Below are 17,280 nucleotides of genomic sequence, written 5' to 3'. Positions count from 1 at the left end.
TATTTAGACAGACTGGCAGAGATAATAACATGCACAAAAACAAGACAGAGCAAAACCAAGCAACAATATACAATAAAACAACAACAACAAACCACTGACAAACAACAAAACAAAACACAACACAACAAGAAAGAAAAGCTTGTAGTTAGTTCAAGGACTGTTTGTTGGCTATCTGCTTCACATTCCTGTTGACAAACCACACGGAGCCACGCCGATGGCAGCCAGAGCCCTGGAGATGCATCCCCTGCCATTGGATCCACAGAATTTTCCACCCACCAGCCTGCATTCAGCACCATTGCTAATATCAGACTTATGGGCTAATATTGGACTTATGGACCAGATCTGCACTGTACTGGGACATTTTATTGATGCATAATTCCTTCTTGATTTAATGTTCTCTCTTACACATACATGAGTGTCAATGAATGTGTTTCTGTCATCAACCCAGACTAACACAGTTAATAACTGTTACCATCCCCTACACACACCCAAGGAGGTAAGTTCTATATCGGTAGGGATTTCCCCCCCTATTTTGATTACTGCCATTTTCCAAATACCTTGAACAGTGCCTGATACAATATGGTGTTTAGTAGACAGTTGTTTAAACTCAAGGATGTCCAGTTTCAAAGCCACCAAGGCCCACTTGTTCATATTTTAGAACATACTTTATACCTGTCAAGTTGGCCTGCATGTTTTCTTTTTTTTTTTAAACATTTTATTAGGGGCTCATACAACTGTTATCCCAATCCATACACACATCAATTGTGTAAAGCGCATTTGTACATCCCTGCTAACTGGCCTGCATGTTTTAAAATGCATCGATCATGTAGAATCATACAGGAAAAATGGAAGCAATACATACATACATTGAGCCTACTGTCTTTAATCTGAAGGTCACTCTTGGATTAAGGTATGTCAGACCCAAGCCACAGTATTTTCAATCCCCTTCTATGCATGTGAAAGTTGGACATTGCATAGGTAGACTGAAGAAGAATCTATTTGAACTACGGTGCTGGCGAAGAGTACTGAAAGTGTCCTGGACTGCCAAAAGAACACACAGATCTGCCTTGGAAGAAGATGTTCATCCAGAATGCTCCTTAGAGGCAAGGATGGTGGTACTGCAGCTCACATCTGTAGGACATGTTATCAGTGGAAACCAGTCCCCGGAGAAGGACGTTATGCTGGGTCACATGGAGGGGTGCCAGAAAGAAGGCTCTCGGCCAGATGGATGGACACAGTGGCCGCCATGGGCTCAAGCCCAGCAACAATTCTGAGGGCGGCACAGGGGCAGGCCGCGTTTTGTTCTGTTGGACGCAGAGTTGCGAGGAGTCAGACCAACTGGATGACACGTGTCAACTTGACTTTGTACTAATGAAACAGCCACCGTGGCTTCTGGTCGAGCCAGAGGTAGGCTGAAAGTGTTGACCATGACCCATAGGTGAGACTACTGCTTCAGCGTTTGAAGAGTGATTGTGTGTGTGTGTGTGTGTGTGTGTGTGACTACCCCTCCCAAAGCAGAAATACTGTCCTTGTTATTAGCAGCCTCTTTGAGGCCCCATGAGGATGAATAAGGAAGACGGTCCCTGAGCCGATGTATGTAAGGTGTAAGAGAGGATGTGGTTTTAAAGCGAAGCTACACCTTTTGCCATCCTGCCAGCTACTCAGAGTACTTAATGAAAATCTTATTTTCTCGTTTTGAACACCAAACCCAACAAACAAACAGGTTATTCTTGATGAGAATTTGACTTCAAATTGTCCAGAGGTGATCTACGAAATTAAAGAAGAAACCCCTGTCTTCTACAAACTTGTGCCTCACCCAGTGGATCGCAGCTACATCTATCTAACAGCTGGGAAAGAGGTAGGTGGAAACACTAGTCATTGCTTCTGACTTATGAATAAAAATGGTTTAATTGATGTTATTATCTAGTAGTGGAGCTTTTACTTTGAACTACCAAGTTTAAACACTGCTGCAGGCTTTCAGGAGAGCCACGGGCATGGAATTAAAAACCGTACTGTCAGTAAGTAAGCAAGAAATATTGCCTATTTAGACAATTTTATTATTGGCTATATTTCCAGTGCCAAGTTTTTCAGAGGTGGGTGTGCTTGCAAATGGGTGCATAATCAGCAAGGTAACTGAATCTCCACATTTATTGTGTGAGCACTGAGCGGTTAGATGCATTTACGAATAGACCCACTGGGACTGGGTTTGGAATTTGGGGTTAATATCAGGCCACCATCTCATACACATTCATGAACCAGGATATAGGTGGTCCGTGCCTCCCCCTCTTAATTTATCCAGCTGTTTTGGTTTTCCTTCTTGTTTCTGCTTCCTGAAATCAAAAAGCAACCTTTTTACATTTTGTTCATCTCTGCCATGTGCTTTTCACCAACAAGGGCGAAGGAAACTCATTTTGACTGACCCCCTACTGATTAGATACTAGTCACTGTTCTGAGCATCTTTTCCTAGATGCATAGTGTCTGAATACATATACATGTAAAAGTATAATAAGCAATGTTAATGAAATATATTAATAATTTAATGGAGGGAAGTTACTCTTGTTTTATAGATGAAGAATCTAGGCTTGGAGAGGTTAAATAACTTATTCAAGGGTATCCAGATAATCCTCATTATTTTCAGATTTCGTATTTGCTAACCTGCCCACTCGCTAAAATTTCTCTGCAACCCCAAAATATCAACACTCCAGGGGTTTGGCGGTCATTTGCAAACATACACACGCACAAAGGGGCCCCAAATTTTAGGTTGCCGATGCCACACACGTTCACAGCTGAGGTCAAATAAAGGGACTCTGCCTTCTTGTTTTAGCTCTCTAACCATACATGAATTTCCTTTTGTGGTCCAGTCAGTGCTGTGTTTTTTGCATTTCTGTGATTTTGGCTTGTGATTATGCTGGTTAAAATGGCCCATGACCTGAACATAGTGCTGAATGCCATCCAGTGTCCCCCTGTGCAAGAAGGCTGTGATATTCTCCACAGGGAAAATATGTAGGGCAGATGTTAAACTTCATTCTGGCACGACATATAGTGGGTGCTGTTGGCCTTTAGTCCAGTGTTAATGAATCAACAATGTATATTGAATGCGGTCTCTTTAAACAGAGACACACAGCAAACCAGGTTATGCTTTGACTGGGTTATGGAAACACTGTGACCAGAGGCTCACAGAGACCCACCCCATGTTTCCCTAGCAGCAATGGTTCAATGTTTGCTAATCTGGTGTCCACGGAGGCTTTACAAAGCACAGCTACTACAAATAGCTGGAGAATAGGCTGTACACGAGGTAGACCTTGCCAGATCTCTGCCCTGCTAACTGAGATCAAATCTCAAAATTGTCAAAACTAACAGACTATTGTGGCATGTGGTTTTGCCCCAAGGATATTTGAAAACATGAAGTGCAATAAGTATAATCAAGACTCATATAATATTTGAGCTCATATCATACTTAACCGTAAGCCCTAATCAAAGAATAATGAACTCTTACAAGGTGGTCCCCCCCAGTGCTTGCTCCCCATGAAGTGATCACTGACTATATGGGTGCTATCGCAGCGAGGGACAGAAAAGTCAGATGGTGCTTGCCTGTCAGAAAGAATAGAGTCTGGGGTCTTAGGAGCTTGTCTTAAAACAGACAGCTATCTAAATGAGGTATTGGCTCAGTTCACAGGAAAGGAACAAACCAGCCCATGTGAACCAAGGATTGTAAATAATAAAATCCACGATCAGAGAAGGCAATTATATTAGAGCATAACTTCTGAGCACCCCGTTTGCAAAAGGCTAAGTAGGAGTGAAAGCGCAAAATCCACTTGTCACTTCCCCACCCAGAAGGCCCCACACAGAGTATAAGGCTGCACTGAAGTCCCGCAGCCCATACTTAGGGATGTGAATAATCCTGCCCTCAGACGAGTGCAGTGGAAAGTGGATCACCACAGACATTGTTAGGTTCAATGTAGCCTATTGCCATTTGTTGGCCTTTTTGACCTATTTTTCATTTGTTCTAGTTTCTATTATCCTCGACTTTCTCTTGGATTGAACTTTTCTGTGTTTTATGTTGTTGCCATTCTTGGGTTTTTTTGTTTTGGTATGGCTTTCTTTGTATAAATCTAGAGAGACGGCAGCTGGATTAATACTTCCTTAGGGTTATGGCAGGGAGAGAATAATAATGGCTTCAAGAGTGCAGACAATGTTCTAAAACCGATTGTGGCGTTGAATGCACCACTCTTTTAAAACATTTTAAAGCGTTGAATTGTGTATTACATGAATTATATGTCAATAAACTTGGATACCATGGATGCAACTAAGGCCCTCAGTTCACGCCCATTTTGTTTGTTCTTTTTTTTTTTTTTTTCTTCACTCAATCTCTGGAGAATATGATGACATCAGTCTGTTCCCGGTGCATTTGGGGTACAGAGTAGGTGGGCCAACATTCCGAAGCCTCCGAGCGTTCTACATGGCCTTATTCTATCGTTGGCCCTCTGTGCATTGTCCAGCCGGTTACTAACTAGATGGCCACATTGAGATGGCAACATCTGCATGTTAGATACCTTTGTAAACCCACTCCTCCCCTTACAAATTCTTCCTGCCCCGTTCATGTTAACTGCGTCAACACTTCTTATTACCTGCATCCCCCAGCAATCCCATCTTCGAAAGATTTTTGTGTACCGAACAAATGATATATTAAGTCACAGTTCCCTTGCGCAGGCTTTCTGTATCCAAGCACATCTCTGAGCTGCCAGGCCGAGTACCGACTGTGCTGCCTCAGAGAGCTGGTATCATTCCAGCCAGGAAGCTGGAAAGCCTGGCTTCATCGGTGTGTTTTCCATGTGACTTTTTGAAATATTGCACATAACTCATGGGTCTTCATTACTGCTTGTACGGACCCCACCCCCGGAACCCAGAACTCAGGTCCCTGGACAGGGAACCACTGTGCAAGACACTGGTATTGGCGGGTCTCATTTACTGGGGGTAAAAGGTTCTGGTCCCTAGCTTTCAAAGCTGAAAGTCTTGAGGAGAGGTGCAGACTGGGCATCAACGTTGGTCATAGCTATATTCTGTATTTAGGATTACTGTGAAATCCTATTAGTAAGACTCCGGTTGTCCCTAGATTCATAGCCAGTGTAATCCCCAGAGAGGCAGTAATACCTAAGGAGTATCCTTTCCAAAACTCTTGGGATGGAGTGACAGCCAAACTAATCCATAGACCATCCTTAGAGTGCTACAAGGACGTGCCCAGTGAAACTCACCGTGTGGAGATATATGAGTTAATGTGGAACAGCGTGTTCTTAGGAGAGAGAAGCGTGTCCCAGGGTACTATTTATTATGTCTGCTCCTTTACATGAAGCGCTGTGCTTGCAGATTGAAATGCACCGAGTAATAATTCTCAAAGAATGTCCTGGAGACTCATATGGCGCTAGATGTTCTGAGCCAGTGTGGTCCTCGGACCAGATGTTACTCTCCTCACATCCTGGTGCTTCAGCATATTCTAGCTCTCCCAGGGTCTTGTGCTAAGGAAACCGCGTCAGCTTGTCAGCCTAAGGTTTCCCACGCTTATTGAACCCTGGAGCCTGATCTTCGCATCTCCGTCACTCACGCACCGCCACCAAGTCAATTCTGGTCCAGAATGAATGAGGCTATGGGACAGAGCAGAACCTCCCTGTGGGGGGTTGAGACTGTAAATCTTTACAGGAGTAGACAGCCTCATCTTTCTCCCTTGGAGCTGCTGGTGGTGTCGAATTGCTGACGTTGTGGTTAGCAGCCCATCTCTTATCTCACTACGTTCATCACCAGGGCTCTTATTATAATCATAGTCAATATTGGAGGACCTCGTCTGTGCTAGACAATGATTGCAATGCCCTGATGGCAGTCAGGATTACCATGACCCTTTTACAGATCAGGAAACTAAGTTTAGAGAGCTTATGTGACACTCACTTAAATTGCCCCCAATTTAAAGGGGGTTTGGTGACCCGCAAGACACTGTCCATGTTCTGGTTAATTCTGGCTCAGACTCATTGTCTGCTCAGAGCATCTGTCCGAGCACCAAGGGCTGACAAACAGAAGGGCATCCCCATCCTCCATGAAGCCAACTTAGACTTGAAGGATGCCCTCAGGACATCCTAAACTCTTCCCTACAAAACTCTTTCTAGAAATGTCCATTTTCTTGAACTTTTAAAGAAGCCACTTATCCGGTTTAATGTGGACAGCTTCTTGGCATCACGAGTTCCACAAGTGTCCTTACAACCTGCTGCATGCGTTTGCTTGTGATGCTCAGACATCTCCCATCGCCCTGCTTGGAGGCTCTGTCCGACTCACTGAATGCCTCACCTGTCCAGGTCCGCCCAGCAGGTGCCTGCTCTGTGACGACTGGAAGGGGCAGTTCTAAGGGCAGGAAAGTGATTTGACTAAGGCCCCAGTTTCTTTTCTTCTGAACTCCAGTGGAAGGAGGGTGAGGAACTGAGGTGATGGGGCCAGCCCATGACAGAGAGAGAGGGGACCTCACTCCTGCTTCGCCTCATTTCCATGTCTGATGCACCCTCTTCACACTGCCACTCCTGGGACCAGCCTCTTGTACCACCCCTCCCGCCAGGTTCATTCCCAAGGTGCCACTGGCCACGCGTGGACGGTTTCTGTACGCACAAATGGGTGACCTGCTTGCAAGGTCCCTTGAGAAATGATTAGCAGATCAGGAATCTGATTGCTCATCAGACCCCCCTGGGAGCGCTCTTGAAAACAGGCCCCACCCCCAGCCTTCCCTGCTTCCTCAGTGGGAGAGGCAGAGGCTGTGCAATGTGTACTTTCAGAAGCTCCTGATCCAGCTGCTGCTTCTTCAGACCCCAGAACTTGGGATCGGCTGGGGGTTTGAAGAGAAAAACAACGAGAACGATGCCCTTTGCAGCCCTTCATCAGACGGGGCTGTCGGGTTTTTTTTCCCGGTGTTGCTTATAAATCCACCTGAGTGGCTGCCGTGTTTACTTTTAGGTCCGGAGAATTCGCGTGGCGAACTGCAGTAAACAGAACACCTGTGCGGCGTGTTTGAAGGCAGCAGACCCTCACTGCGGTTGGTGTCACTCGCTACAAAGGTATTTCCTGAACCCTTTTCTCATCAGCTCACGTTTTCAACAGCCTCACGCACGGGACACTTGTTGCCCTGCTTAACAACCCGTTGCAGCGACCCAGGGGAACCGATCTCTTGACCAACTCCAGTATCTTGGTGTAATCCTGCTCACTGCCCAAAGATGTCCACAGCCTGGTCGGTTCCACCACTAGGCTGACCTGGGCCGCTCCAGGTGACCCAGTCTGCGACTGGCAGGGACTGACTAGGGGAGGGGGCATGTGACATGTTTTGGTTTTACTTTCCCGAGCTCCCTAAGACATGAAAGAAAGCGAGAGAGAGAGAGAGAGAGAGAGAGAGAGGTGGAAAGGTTCTCCCTCAGAGAAGATAAAAGAATAGGGATGTTAGAAGATTTTCAAATGAATCCTCATACTGTCATGTACGCCGTTGGCTCCATGGAAGCCTTGTTATTGATGGCGTTGTCTCTTTATGGGCGGTACAGCTGTGGGCCTGATGTATACTCTTGGTCTCCGGGCAGAAGCTGCCCACCCTGGTCTTGAATTACGATGCTCACGACCGATCTAGGCTCAGGGGCGACTTGTATCGGCTTCCTAGCCATAGCAGTTCCTAAGCATCGCTGGGACCGGGCTGGTTGGATTCACTGTTGCCATGGCAACCCAGTACTCCAGCTCTTGCTATAGAGGCGAGGAGGAGAGAGCTGCAGCTCAGGCAGGGAAGGGAGGGGTGGAGGTGGGGGGTGGAAATAACATAACGGTGTCTGTCAGTTTGGCCCTTTCAGTTTCTAAAGGTGACAAAGGATAAGAAAGAGCAGAGCTGGTGCCGAGAAGCGGAAGGCTGAAGATGGGGCAGTTTAGGGCTGGCAAGCAGACCCAGGAAGAGGTTTGCCGAGGGGGCCGGGCAGTACCACACAGGCAGAGAGGGAAATGCACTAGAACCAAGAGGCTCGGGAAATAAACTGAAAATATGGGGATGGAATTAATTAAGAGTTCATGGAGGAAGTCAGAATCGAAGAGGCAGCAAGACGCATAATTGCGCTTGCCTTTTGCTGCGCTTCCTTACCGGGCGTCTCCGTCAGAGTCACTGGCAGACAAAGCAGCGGGCCAGCAGCGTTCTCATGAATAATTGTAATTGGGCAGGAACGTTCTCGTCGCTTGCCCAAGACTAGAGTTTGAGAAATTAATGAATTGTGGGAAATGCTTTATCGGTCCACACCCGCTAAGCGGTTTTGCCCTAATCTTTCGGACCCCCTCCGTTTACGTAGGCCCCTGTCTCTTTGTGGGGTGCTGCACGCAGGAGCGGATTCAGCCTCAGTGGGACTGATGGTGGCAGCAGCGGTGGTGGTGATAATGGTGCTGGTACTGAGGGTGCGGTGCGACTGGTGGGGGTGTTGGTGGAGGTGGGGGTGGACAGTGGTCGTTGCTGTATGCTGTTGAATCAATTCCAACTCATAGTGACCCTACAGGACCGAGTAGAATTGCCCCCAGGAGGGTTCCGAGGCTGTACTCTGTGTAAGAGCTGATGATCAGGTCCCTTTCCGCCAATGAGATCACTGGTAAATTAAAGCAACTCACGCTTCAGCTAGCAGTCAAGCACTTACTTACCCATTGGATCACCAGGGCTCCTTGGTAGCCATCACCATTGAGTTGATTCTAATACCCAAACCTCCAAGTTCACTGCCATCATGTCAATTCCGACTCTTAATGACCCTGTAGGACTGGGTAGAACGGCCCCAGTGGGTTTCCGAAGCTGTAACACTGTGTGGGAGTACAGAGCCTTACCTTTCTCCCGAGTAGCAGCTAGTGTTTTTGAACTGCTAACCTTGTAGCTAGCTGTCCAACTCACAACCACTATGCCACCAGGGTTAAATAGACACATGTGGCTAATAGCTACTGTATCAGTCAGCCGAAGTCTAGGGTTCACGGGTATTGTCCAGGCTGGTGATATGAATTGGGAGTTGGCCATATTTACTGTTTCTGTTCATTGACATCAGATCCGCTCTTATGGTAACTGTATGTAAAACACAGTGAAAAGTCACATCGATTTTCACCCCCTTCACCATCATGGGCATATTTTAGTTCATTGTCCACTCCAGCCATTGAGCAATGCTTTCTAACCTAATGCACTCACCTTCCAGCTCTGTACCACTGCATGGTTCTCTTGTGATGTGTAGACTTTTTATTGGCTAATATGTGGGAGTAGATCACCAGGTCATCGCCCTCCCACCCCCCCCAGTATGTCTTAGTCTGGAAGCTCTACTGAAACCTACACAGCAGGGGTGGCAGGACACTATTTAGATGGAACTTAAGGAAGTCTTAAGACTAGACATGGTTGTGTGTCTTCAGGCTGGGCAAATTGAGAAGAGAAGACTTAAGACAAGCAACCATATCTAGTCCTAAGACTAGACAGACTCAGAAGAAGATTGAGAACGGAACATTGAAGTGCTGCAGTGGTAGGGGTCAGGGAAATAAAGAGGAAATGAAAATGCAGAGGGAGCATGGAGAAATGGAAGAGGAAAAACTGGAAGCCAAGGCAGAAAGGAGGAGGGAGTGATCCTCTATGACAGGTGCTGGCTGCTACGAGGTCAAGCAAGGGAGGAAGAGAATGGGTTTTGGATATGGAAAAAGAAGACAACGAGTAGAGACAATACATTAGAGGAGCGTTGCTGAGAAAGATAGCAGAAACCTGGGGCAGATGCTGGAGGAGAAAGCGGAATACAGAGTTTTGATGTTTTTTCAAGATGCGTGAAATGACTAGGTGTTTTTGTGCTGTTGGAAAGGTTCTGGTCGAGCAGGGAAAGTGATGCCCCGGGGACAGTGTTGTGAAGTGTTGTCTTTCAGCGGGGGAGAGGGTATGAGCTGGCGTGCCAGTGGGGAGGGCAGCCTCGGACAGGAGCATGGACAGCTCCTTCTAAGTAATGGAGGGCGAGGAAGGTGGCGATGGTGAAGAATACAGGCCAGGGATGCCGGGCCTCTTCACATTGCTGAGGAGTTTCTCAGTGATGTAAGACACAAGGAGTGAAGCGGGGAGGAAGCATGAGAAATTTAAAAGAGAAGAGAGAAGTATGAGAGAGGAGAGGGGGAGAGAGAACCAATTAAGGCAGTGAAGAGTGGTTGCCAGGCAGCCTTCGGGACCACTCGAGGTGGATGGTCTTGCCTTTGAAATGAGAACAGTAAGTAGGCTTTTGCTTCTCTTGAGCCATGCTCAGCTCTGTTGGTTTGGGCAGAGGGGGGAGAGGAGAGTTGGATTGAATCCGTGCTGAAGCTTTGCCGGAGTCTCTGGATGATGGTACAAAGGATTAACACACTCAACGACTAACGAAACGGAAGTTTGAGCATACCCACAGGCACAATGGGAGAAAGGCCTGGTAAGTGCGACTTACACAAAATCAGCCACCGAAAAGGAAACCCCTATGAAGCACATTTCTACTCTGACATACTTGGGGTTTCCATGAGTTGAAATCAACTCAACGACAGCTGTTTTAGGGGGGGTGGGGAGCTCTGTCAGGAAATGCATCATCAGGGGAGAAAGAGGCCAGGGCGCTGATGTGTACGCCGTGCTTGACTTTCATGTTCATTTTCATCCTGGACCCTGGGCTCTCGACTGGAGAAGGAGAGAAGTAGAGACACAGAGAGTGAGGGTGTGAAAAGATGGTAGAATCATGCGTTTGTGGTGTCCATTCGGCTCAAGAATTGTTAAAATTGGGGAACTGGCAAGGCAGACGGTAGTGGTTGAAATTCAGGTCATTCAAGGAGTGGAGTTTGGGGTAATGACAGGGCTAGGGTTTGATGATGTCACTGAAGTAGGACGGAGGACAGAATCATTGGTCGAGAGAAGGTCAAGAGATTGAGGGGTAAGAGTCTTAGGTTGACCAGTCATCTCTGTGGAAATCAACATCACCAAGGGTGATGAGGAAACCGTGTTGGATAAAGGGAACAGCTCCATATTCAAGTGATGGGGAGTTCTGGAGATAAGGACAGCCAGGAGGATTGTTGGGTAACTTAGTCTGGGGGCCTGAGCTTCCAGACAGAGGAGGGTTTGAAAAGAGGGAAGACGATTGGTCCAGAGAAGCAGGAAAGACACCAGCAGGATGTGTCTTGCTTGGGAAGCCGTGTCCTCAGGGGCGAAGCCTAGGTTGCAGTCAAAGCAAGCAGGCGAAAGAACCATCAGAGAAGAGGCTGAGTCCATTGGGGCTCTGAGACTGTGAGCTCCAGGGGTCATGGCGAGGCCGGCTACAAACACCTTCTGATTCTGCTCTGACTCCCTCATCCCTGGTCCATGACTCCCAACAGGGTGATGCTTTTAAAGTCTAGAGCAGATCAAGTTACTCCTCAGCTCAACAGCCTCCAGTGCTCCTCCATGTGTCAGGACATGCAAGAGGTTAAATTACCTGGCCCTAGATTACTTCTCTGATCCTATTTCAAAGCCCCCTCGCCCCCATTCATTCTACCCCAGCCACACTGACTTTCTTCCTGACTTAAGAATCTACCAATCATATTCCTACCTCCGGGCTTTTGCACTTGCTGTTCTCCAGCCTGGACTACTTTTATGCCGATCTTTTCATGGCTGGCTCTCTTTCTTGTCCATGAGGCCTGAGCACCCCCATTTTCACCTGACTGCCCAGTTTCAAGGAACTCCCACCTGACTCCCAACGGCATCACTGATTTGTTTTCGTTGTGGTCCCATCGCCCCCTGAAATGATTATATTTCCCCGCCCCCCTCTTGATTGAGCTGTAAGTCCCCCAAGAATGGGGACGCAGTGAGTCTTGTTCATTCCTATAGTCCTAGAGTCTGAAAGAGTGTCAGCACATAGTAGGTGCTCAGGAAACATAAGCGATGGAGTGACTGGAAGCCCTTGCCGGGAGCAGGTCGAGACTTGGAGTACGCCTTCAGTGTGACGGCGCCCTCCAGAGTCACGGACTGGAGACCCTTTGCAGCCATGCCAGACCACAGGGCTTCAACGTGCTTGCTTCTGGCCTCCAATGAAATGAAAGTAAACCTCAGCTCTGTGACTCATGGTAAGCTCCAAGTACCATTCAAAATTAGGAATTCTAAAGGGGGATGTTTTCTTATAACTGTAGAGCATCCCACTGTGTTTATTTTAAATGTCACAGATTTATTTAGAAAACAAATAATTTATTTTCTTTGTTGAGAAGGTTGATTTTCCTTGTGTACGTGTCTAGAAAGTGGATAGGGTTGGGGCTTAGGAGGGGGCAGGCAAGAAAATTACCTTAACTTCCTTTTGATCGGGTGTTAAGAATAGGCATCTAGTATAAGCAGATAAAAAGCAATTAGATAAACAAGGCTCTACAAAGTCTAGTATTTTACTGTTGGAACCTCAAACCCAACCTGTGCTGAATTTGTCTGTGTGGGTGGAAAGTGCATTTTTGCAGGCTGAATATCTTGGGTTTGGAAGCAGCTTCTCAGCTTTTCCCCATATTGCGAAGCATAGCACATGTGTTCAGTTATGGATTTTACAAAACTGGCAATCCTGCACCCATGAGCGGGTGAGCTTCCAAAGTTCATTTGCAAGTTTGTTTGGCACCCAGGACACAGTCTCCCACAGAAACAATGCCATAAATTAAGGGTTGATTCACAAGCCAGCCCACAAAATTCGATTAAATAAATTCCAACAAATATTTATTGATTGCTTACCAAGAGCCCCACATGGGAAAGGAGATAGACAGGTGCCATTGAAAGAAATCAGATGTCCTTCTTGGCCTGAAGGAACTGACGTGCTAACTAGGGAGGCAGATCTATCCGTGGGCAACATTCTTTCACACAGTGTAAATACAGTCAACAAATATTTGTTGAACGCCTAACCGTTTCCTTGGAGTTGATTCCAACTCATGGCGAATCAGTGTGTGTCAGAGTAGAGCTGGGGGCTGGGAGCTTTCAAAAACTGATTTTTTTTTTAAGTAAATCTCTAATCCTTTCTTCCAAAGTGCCTTTGGGTGGACGCAAAGCTTCAACCTTTCCATTAGCGGCCGAATGCCTTCACAGTTGTCCCATCCAGGCACGCCACTGAGTTCCTACCAGGTGGTAAGCCCTGCCTAGTTGCTAGGGCTGAAGGAACCCTGGTGGTGTCGTGGTTCCATGTTGGACACCATCCATTCTGTGGGAGACAGGTGAGGCTTTCTACTCCTGGAAAGAGTTGTAATCTCAGGAACCCACAGGGCCATTCTACCTGTTAAAGGGTCTGTAGAGTCAGAAGGGGCTAGATGGCAGTGAGAGAGAGGGGTGCCATGGATATAGTACGTTCCTGCCCACATGGAGGTTTCAATCTAGTGCTGGGCATAGGCAGGCTCGCCGGTTAGGTTTCTGCTCCAGTACGCCCCAAAGACCCAATTCACTGCCAAGGAATTGCTTCTGCTGCAAAGCGACCTTGTAGGACAGAGTAGAGCTGCTCCCGGGCGTCTGAGGTTATATCTCTTTATGGGTGTGGAACACCACGTTCTTTCCAGCAGAATGGCTGGTGGGTTTCAAATGCCTAGCCTTTCAGTTAGCAGTCCAATGCATAACCTGCTAAGTTACCGGGCCTCCTGTTCCAAGAATATTGTTTAAAAATATATTTTTTAGTGACTTACAAGCATGACCTCTATTTATGTTTATTGTTCTTGCTCCTGGATCCCTCTGTCAGCTGGGTAGCCATTGTGGGAAGCTGCAGGTTGGGTGTAGCCCCGCCTCACCTGCCTCTCCTCCTGCACAGCCTTTCCCAAGCAGGTGCCACAGGCAGACGAGAACAAGCTAAAAGTGCATGCACGGAGAGCACTACAAAGCGATGTGGCAGGGGGTGTGAATGCCATTCAAGAGCCCGTGAATTGGAGACAGTCTTCCAATTCATGATCAGTAAAGGAGATGGTGTGCAGAAGGGTGTGTCGAGGGTTAGTGAGGGAGCAGTAGGAGTTCAGAGGTAGAATTCTCCGTTTCCAGGTAAGAAACCCGGGCTCAGGCCCCAGCCAGCGCACATCAAGCTCAGCCCTCACCAGTCTGTCTGTGGAGTCTCACCTGTTGCTGTGATGCCAAACAGGTTTTAGCAGAGTTTCCAGGCTAAAATGGAGTAGGAAAAAAGGCTTGGTGATCTATTTCCAAAAACCAGCCCCCAAGCCCCTGTAGCTCATAGCAGACCAATCAGATGATGTGTTGGATCACCATGAGTTGGGAGATGACTTGGCGGCAGCTAGCAACAACAACGGCTAGCATAGAGGAAGTCCAGTAGTCCGTGGGAACTCATTAAAAAGGAAAGGATGGAAAATAATGAAGCCAAATATAAAGTCAGGAAGGATTAGTAAAGAGGAGGCAGAAGCTGACTGAGACCATGACCTACGGACTGTCCGGGAGAGTCTGAGCAGGGGCAGATTCGGGAGCCATGCTGTAGACTGTGGACATTGTAGGGAGGATCTTGGGAGGTCACCGCAAGGCTCTCACTGGAAGAGTGACCAGGTGTGTTAGTCTGGGTACTTTAGAGAACCAAATCCACAGAAACTCATATATAAGAGAGTTTTATATAAAGGTTAAGTGCACATCAAGAAAACATCCCAACCCAGTACTGCTCAAGCCCACAATTCCAACATTAACCCATATGTCCCCACCAATCCACAAAGTCCTCCTCCTTCTCACAAAACATACACTATGACGCCGACTGTAGGAGGAAAGCCGAGTCAGTGAACGTGTAAGCATCTCAGTGCTGGCAGGGGTCTCCACACGGTTGTTCCAGCACCCAGGGCTGCAGCAGGGTAGGTCCATGTGGCTTCTCCTTAGGGATGTCTTGCAGGAAGTGAGCCTGCAAGTGAGCCTTCAGTTCCAGCTGAAGCAGGAACTGGCTAAGGCAGCTGCATCATGGTCTGACCATCACAAAGCAAGAGACCTGAGAACTTGAAAGGCAAGGCTCACTGAGCCATTTATCGCCCCGCCCTTCAATTTACCCCACATGTGTTTATCGGCCAGGTTGACACAATAAACTACCTCACTAGGTCAGTAGTTGTCTTTAGAGCAAGCATTCTGGCATGCAGGCATGGGTGTCACGGTAGTTGTCAACCATCAAGACACAGGGAAAAGACAGTAATGGGAGTGGAGATGGAGAGAAGGGGAGGGGTTTAAGAGCAATTGGGAAGATAGAATTGACAGGACTTGGTGACAGGACTTGAGACCGACTCCGTAAACATAGGGCCATGAGAGAAAAAATAAAATATCCAGGTGGCCACTGTTTTTCTGAAAGATGTGTTCTACCTCCCTTGATCTCAGTCCTCACAAGGACTATAAAGATGTGGTAGCCAAACACCTCCTGGTTCTAACTGTATCGTAGGCTCTAGGGTGAGACACTAGGTTGGAGTCTGAGGGTGTGAGGACGAAGGGCTCTGAGAAGTGGCCTCTGCTGTCCGGTGAGTAATTGCTCTTTTACCAGCAATGGAATGAATTTGGTGTTCAGGTTTAAGGGAGGGAGCCTGGGTATCTGGTTTGGAATGTTGGGGCTGATTCTGTAGGAGGTCTTAGTAGATAGACTTCTACCTTGGCAGCATGAGCAATCCAGCCCAGGAAGGGAAAGCTCAGGTCTTGGAGGCAACTTAAAAGCACAGCAAAACCAAACCAAACTCACTGCCATCGAGTCAATGTTGACTCCTGGCAACCCTGTGGCTATCCAAAATTGTAACAGTTGACCGGAGGAAAAAGCACAGTCTTTCTCCAAGGAGCTACTTGTGGATTCGAACTTCCAACCTTGTGGATCATAACCCACTGTACCACCAGGGCTCCTGAAGACAGCTTGCTGGGGATCCAATGCAGGCTTTTGTGTGACTTGCAAGTCTCGCACCTTCTTTCTAACTCTATCTCCTCCTCTGTAAAGCAGAGCCAATAAATGTGCCAAGTGGAGTCACAGAGTGGGTTAAATGAGACAATGCAAAAATGTCTAGACATAGTGCCTGACTCCTAATAAACACTGAAGTAATGGTAGCTAGTATTACGGCGGGAGCCCAGAGGAGGGGACCATTGGTGTCCCTGGGGTTGCGACAGGTGTCACGGAGGAGCTGGCATCAAAATTAGGCCTTGGTGCCTGAGTAGCATTTTACCCAGGAAGAGCAAGTGGAAGCCCAGTGGACAAAGCCCTGTAGATACAAGAGCCTGCAGAGCAGGAAGGCTGCTTAGAGGGGATCAGATTGCGCTCCTGCACTGAGCACTGGCTGCAGAAGGAGGCCATGGATGCAAAGGCGAAGGGCTTGGACTCTGGTGTCTGTTGGCAAGTGCTGGGGACTCCAGGGGCCCTGGTGGCGCAATGCTTACACACTTAGCCTCTAACGGAAAGGTTTCTCCCATTGGAGAAAGATGTGGCAATCTGCTGCCAGAAGGACAGACAGCCTTTGGAATTCTATGGGCTGGTCCAGCTTGGTCCTGTAGTGTCACTTCTGAGTCAGAATCCACTCAATGGCAGTGGGTTTGTTTTGACTGAAGACTCATGGAAGGGGGTGCTCTAGGGGACAGGGCTGATGATATTGGCTTGGCAATATTTGCGTGAAACAGAGGGTCGGGGAGGGAGCAGTGGTATCTCCGAGCTGACAATGTTGATGATGAGATGCTTCAACCCAAGTGTTAGTCGCACCCCCCCTCCACCCCCACTCTTTCCCAGGGTCACTTCCTGCTGGGATATTTTGGGAAGAGTGAGTTCCCTAGTCCTCTATTTGGCAGCTATTTCTCCAGGTTGGTGTACCTCCCCACCTCCCCCAACCCCTTCCCACTTAGGACCTCATAGGGGAGGTCACCCGTGTCTTCCACGGCCTTGAGCAGGACAGGGCCTATAGCCCCCAGGGGTGCTGGTGGTGAGATTGTAGGTGTTCTCACAATTACTTGCATAGATTTACTATGGCTCATTCCCCCACCTCCTTCTGCATGTTTCTCCCATGTTGCCCATTGAAAGACCTTGCAGCCACCCCTGGTGGCTGTTTTTAGGTCTCCAGCTGTTCCTGGCTGTGGTACACAGGAGATGGGAAAGAGATCATTTTTCAACTTGGCCTAATAATAGAGCTGTGCAGCCAGACTTTCTCTACAACTTTTCTGAAGGGTTAGGAGAAAGAGAAAGGGTTTTATTTTTTTTAAACCTGGTTTTAGGGAAAAACTAAAATCTGAGCACTGGTGAGGTAGTTAGTTTATTGTGCCAACCTGGCTGATAAACACATGTGGGGTTAATTGAAGGGCGGAGGGATAAATGGCTCGGT

General features: G+C 47.6%; 1 protein-coding gene across 1 annotated transcript in view; it reads left to right on the top strand.

Annotated features, from left to right (window-relative positions):
• Positions 1-17,280, top strand: part of PLXNC1 (plexin C1) — a 207,800-nt gene that overhangs the window by 45,926 nt on the left and 144,594 nt on the right. The window contains exons 4-5 of the mRNA XM_045291393.1: positions 1,724-1,858; positions 6,985-7,085. Coding sequence (XP_045147328.1) covers positions 1,724-1,858; positions 6,985-7,085 — 236 coding nt within the window. The remainder of the gene's footprint in view (positions 1-1,723; positions 1,859-6,984; positions 7,086-17,280) is intronic.

The sequence above is a fragment of the Echinops telfairi genome, unplaced genomic scaffold (assembly GCF_000313985.2).
Source record: "Echinops telfairi isolate 266 unplaced genomic scaffold, ASM31398v2 ScPeMD7_2;HRSCAF=8, whole genome shotgun sequence".
NCBI classification, from domain to species: domain Eukaryota; kingdom Metazoa; phylum Chordata; class Mammalia; order Afrosoricida; family Tenrecidae; genus Echinops; species Echinops telfairi.
The sequence above is the reverse complement of the archived record's forward strand: the minus strand, read 5'-3'. Positions and strand labels throughout refer to the sequence as shown.